The sequence below is a fragment of the Montipora capricornis genome, chromosome 9 (genome assembly GCF_036669925.1).
Source record: "Montipora capricornis isolate CH-2021 chromosome 9, ASM3666992v2, whole genome shotgun sequence".
Classification (NCBI taxonomy): domain Eukaryota; kingdom Metazoa; phylum Cnidaria; class Anthozoa; order Scleractinia; family Acroporidae; genus Montipora; species Montipora capricornis.
The window spans coordinates 2,562,636-2,567,635 of record NC_090891.1 but is presented as its reverse complement, the minus strand read 5'-3'; the positions used below and the strand labels follow the sequence as shown (position 1 = coordinate 2,567,635).

General features: G+C 40.7%; 1 protein-coding gene across 3 annotated transcripts in view; it reads left to right on the top strand.

The window, feature by feature from the left end:
- Window positions 1-1,330: 1,330 nt before the first annotated feature.
- The window catches only part of LOC138016207 (zinc finger protein GLI2-like), a 4,365-nt gene continuing 695 nt past the window's right edge, over window positions 1,331-5,000 (top strand). The window contains exons 1-3 of one of the 3 annotated variants that reach the window (XM_068863373.1): window positions 1,331-1,702; window positions 3,172-3,687; window positions 4,721-5,000. The exon at window positions 4,721-5,000 is cut by the window's right edge and continues 695 nt beyond it. In XM_068863373.1, coding sequence (XP_068719474.1) covers window positions 3,172-3,687; window positions 4,721-5,000 — 796 coding nt within the window. In that variant the 5' untranslated portion in view covers window positions 1,331-1,702. Of the gene's footprint in view, window positions 1,703-2,283; window positions 3,079-3,171; window positions 3,688-4,720 lie in introns of those variants that run through there. The other 2 variants (XM_068863372.1, XM_068863374.1) reach the window with 2 other exon arrangements.

The following is a 5,000-nucleotide window of genomic DNA, read 5'->3' as shown; positions in this document are numbered from 1 at the left end:
ATATTTTTATTTCATCGTTAGGTTAAAGTGTCTTTTATTTGTTCTTATTTATTCGATTTTCCTTTATCACGTGATTAGCCTTAGATCACAGTTTAGAATGTTATTTTGGTAGTTTTCTGTTTATTGTATGTTCGAGCTAGTTCTAAGACATAAGAGTGAGAACACTCAGCCACACGGCTTAAGGAATTCGCATTCACAAAGTTCTATTTCCTGTTTCGAATCGAAGAGTTCAAGTTTTTTATTGCTACAGCAAGTTCCAGTGAGTTCAATAAACTGTGCGTATTGAAATATCAGTTGCTGAGACGTGGGCTCAACTGTAATAACAGCTATTGTAAACTCTACGAGTTTAATTGGCCACTACACTTCACTGTGTAAATAGTTTGTCCTGAAGTCAAAATAGATATGTCTCGTTTCTGAGGAAACGAAACAAAACTAAGTAGTGTTTCGTTTCCGGACTGAACAGCTCTGGGGATGATGAGAAATATGCCCCATTCGAGCTCTATCCCCTTGCCTGCTTCTTCCGAGTTACCAAGAGTACCTATTGGATTCCTAGGCTCTTTTCTTTGTTGTTTTCGGATTGGTCCACCCATCATTACCCCTGGGAAAATCCATTTTCTGCGCCTTCAATACCACCCAACTCAGTGCCCTCGGTTTTTGTGTAACATGTACCACAGGTAACCGAGTTTACGCTCACGGAGCGTCTAGTTATATTAGATTGACAGACACTCACCCGGGTCCGTAGTCATGGTTGCTTACCATTTACAAGCAGAAACCGGTTGGTACTAGGTTTATTCAAATGGTAAGCAAAAAGTCCCGAATGGCAAATTCAGTTGGGATCGGCGTGTGCCATTTACACAATGCGTTCAAGTTTACTTACAGAAAGGGTCTGGAGACACGTTTTCCGTTTGGAAATTCCGTTTGGGAAATTTGTACTACCTTTCAAGAAATTTTGTTTTCTCCGGAAATTTTCCGTTTGGGAAGACCAAAATAGTCTTATCATTTACATTCCAACCGAAATTTCCGGATCTTTTTTGGTAAAACAACCATATATGGTATGCAAAAACAGCCGACTCGCATCACCCCTGCCGCTTACAGCGTTCGGCCCGCAAAGAAGCCGAGGAAATGTGAGTGCGCGGCTGTATCGCAGGCTACCAGCTGGTATACGATATACGGTTACTTGTATGTGTGTACTGTAAGGACCCCGAAGCTTGAGCCAGGCCTTTGTCAGAGCGAATCGATTTGCTTTGCGAAAAGCTTACACTGGAAACATGACCCTCACAAATTAATTATGACTCGGAAATGGAGAAAATGAGGAAGTTCCTTTTAGATCATTGACCTAAAATAGCTCTTCGCGTATTGCCGATCTAGACGGGAACAAAGAAAGACTTCCAACCTCAATATGAATGAATCATGGTGTAAATTCTTGTCATATTATTAACACCTTCAGCAGATGTCTTGTTGTTTACGAGTTTTACCCCCAGAACAAGCTTATCTCCGCGCGTGATGAACACGCACGTGATCCTGCCAAAGGAGCGGCTGCCAAGGCATCGAACGCCATGATGAGTCCTTCCATTTCGAAAATTCCACTGGAGGAATATACTTCGATCAACTGTCAAAATAAAACAGTTAGGGGTAAGTGCTTAACACTTCCAACTCCTTTTTACTGTAAGCGAAACGATCCAGCATCACGTACGGTTTTTAGGTGAGTTTGACGTGATCAAAATTGCGTACATTTTTTGAAAGTCGAGTGACCTAATGTAATTATTGTATGCATATGTCCTTTGATGTCCTGTGGTCTAAAACTATTAACTTATGGTTTGGCTGTAAAAGCGATATTGATCGCCATGTTGTTTGTAAGCTGTACCACTAGAACTTCTCAAAATCATGCAAAGTCTGTTCGAATGGGTTCCTCGTTGATGAATTAGCTTGGATCAAAATTACATTTTGATGGTCATTTGATTGTAATCTATGAGTGCAAAGCGGGCTTTACTGTGACTTACGCGCAGTCGGCTTCTATTATGAAAATTACGCTATTTGGTGGTACATGGAACAGTCCTCTTTTACTCTCATAATAACTGTTAGCTAATACTTTTCTTAAATAAAATTAAGCTTAATTTCACATTGAATGGTTTATATGAAAACACACACAAATCTAAGAATCATTGTAAGCCAGTAGAGTAGATTTTAAAGTAGTCGCATTTTGTGATATTTCACTGCTCATTGAGACATTAATAAATTGATTTCTTGAGTTTTTTTTTAAAATTAGGAAAATATTTAACTCTCCCACTTTAAGAAATTTCTTTTACTCAGGACTACTGTAAAACCATGATACGTTTGCCAGACGAAATGAAATTCGTAGGCTCTGCTTTGTGCATAACTACTGCTTATTCAGAAGGGGTGAGAGTTGTACATATATGTTCATAGAAAATGTTATCCTGCCTTTTACACTAATACATTTCATTATGCATTGGGGCTCTTCGATTATAAGAAAGGTTGAAACAATATGAGTAATTTGTACAATGGCTTATGCAGGAAATAACATGATCTAGAGTGCAATTCCAAATGAATAGGCACAAGACTTAGTGGTGATTGTTTTGTAAGCTCTTAAACCTTTTTATTTTTTCTCCAGCTTCTCAGCAGTCTGGAATCCTAAATCCTAATCCAGGGGTTTCATAAGAAGCCACTCACTGGCGGTATACTGCCATCTGTTTGTCAGAATTTGCTTCTCACTGCCAGCTGCTCTGCCTTGATTTTCATTCAAACCCTTGTAAAAGACAAGAAGGGCCACTGCTTACATTGATTAGCCCAGGCATCTACTTCAAAAGTTATTGAAACCCCTGCTAATCACATGCACTCCAGTAGTCCGGATTTACCCATCTGGACCCCGAGTAAGGACCGCTTTGAAATTTCGAAATATCACCTCATAGGTTCGTTTTGGATGAGAGGGGAAACCCGGAGTATCCGGGGAAACACCTCTCAAAGCAGACTAGAGAACCAACAAACTCAACCTACATGTGATGCCAAGTCTAGGAATCAAACCCAGGCTGCACTGCATCCAGTGTTCCACATTGGTGTGAGGTGATGGCTCCCTGCATGCCAGTTTTCTTATCATTTATTGCTTTTTAATTACTCGTGAATTACATTATGATTTTTTTCTCATATGTGTAACAGATGTCAGTTAAATTTAAAAATGGTGATCAGCGGCATTCCATCCATGACAGGAAGGATGATGAAAAGGAAGTTTTGGTCGAAGTGCAGCTTGATACAAAATGCCCTAATACCTTAACCATAGAATCAGCAGTTTCAGCAGCAGTTTCTGAAATGCTAGACCAGGGAGATATGACCTCTGTCATGACAAGTCTAGCGAGTGAAGACTCAGTTTTGCATGGTTCATCAGTTCTTAACGAAACAGAAGCCATTGCTTCATCAAGCGATTTGGAAAGTCCACCCTGTCTCTCTGATGCACCAGTCTCAACTGATTTATTGTCTGATTCTAACGTGATACACTCAACTGTTGGACTGCTTCACCAGCCAGTTGTCTTGACTTCCTCTGTCTTGCCATGCGTGTTGACGCATGTCCAAGGAACACCAGAGATGCTCACTGCAGGATTGCATGAACAACCTGGTCAGGAAGAACTTTTAATGGTCAAAGCTGAAGGTAGAGAGGTTCTCGAGCCTTGTGTTGTGGTGAGTTGTAGTTTCTATCTTTTTTTTTTTCATGGAAAGGAACAGAAAACTTCAGGGCAAAACTCCTGGAAGAGGCTTTAGAGACTAATTTAATTAAAGCGCTTCTGTCATTTAGTGGTTAGCCCAGCGGTCTCCCGATCCAGGGGTCGCTGGTTCAAGGGCTACAATTATGGTCAAAAGTTGTTGGGAAGGGTGTGTGCATCACTTCACTTCACACCTGATTTGATTAGTCTAACTATTGGCTGTACTATTTGGGAAATACCATGCTCTTGTGCCCCCCCCTCCCCCATATTCAATGTTGGAGGAAAAGTTACCATTTTTTTTGTGGAAAATCCAACATTGATAAGGGAGAGGGGGTTATCGCTAAAGTGATCGCTAAACAGAAGGTATGAAGTGGTTATTCTCCATAATTATTACGGTTTGATGGATTATCTTTTTTGTTGTTGTTATTAATTGGCTTTTGAACAAACAGGCCCTGGTGTATAAATAGGTATGGCCGATATACTGCTAGGGGATAACCCTGCAATGGATTAGCATTCCATCCAAGGGAAGAGTGTCTAATCGACATGGGTGGGTGGGTGGGTCGTGGGTCCGAGATCCTCCATGTATACATGTCATGTATACGTACCTTTAACCCTAACCCTAACCCTAAACCTAACCCTAACCCTTAGGGTAATTGCAAATTTGGACTGAATTTGGACTAGCATCAGCTTTTATCGATCAAGTCATCCAACACCTTGAACAAAAATGTTTGTTTTGCTCTCGTTTTCTCTGTGACTTGAAAGGGCAGAATGACCACTTTTGACCTAAAACTGATGCAGGCCTTTCTGCTTTTGTTATCCATATCATCTCAATGTAACATTAACTAGACTGCATTTACAAAAGCAAAGGGGTTGGCACCAAAGCAACATGTTGACTGCTGGCTTGGTTAAAGGCCTAGTAACTCAGCTACAATGCTATGAATCTGGCACTTTTTTCTTACCCAATAATCCAAGAATCTTCCTGAACTTGTTATTTTTTGTTACATCACCAGTTTACAACATCAGAGGCAATGCAAAGCAGCAAATCATCCGAAAAATTAAGTTCATCAGCAGCAACAGATGTAGTTGTCACAGGTCACCCAACTGGGCTGACATACTTGCGGCAGATTTTTGATCAAGACCAAGTCAGTTCCCAAGGTCAAATAGTTTCAGTGTTGCCGCAAGGAATGACATCTCCATTATCACCAACTTTACCTGAATTCCACCAGTGCAAGTGGGATAATTGCGGTGAGCACTTTCTGTCTCTGGATGACCTTGTTTGTCATGTCAATG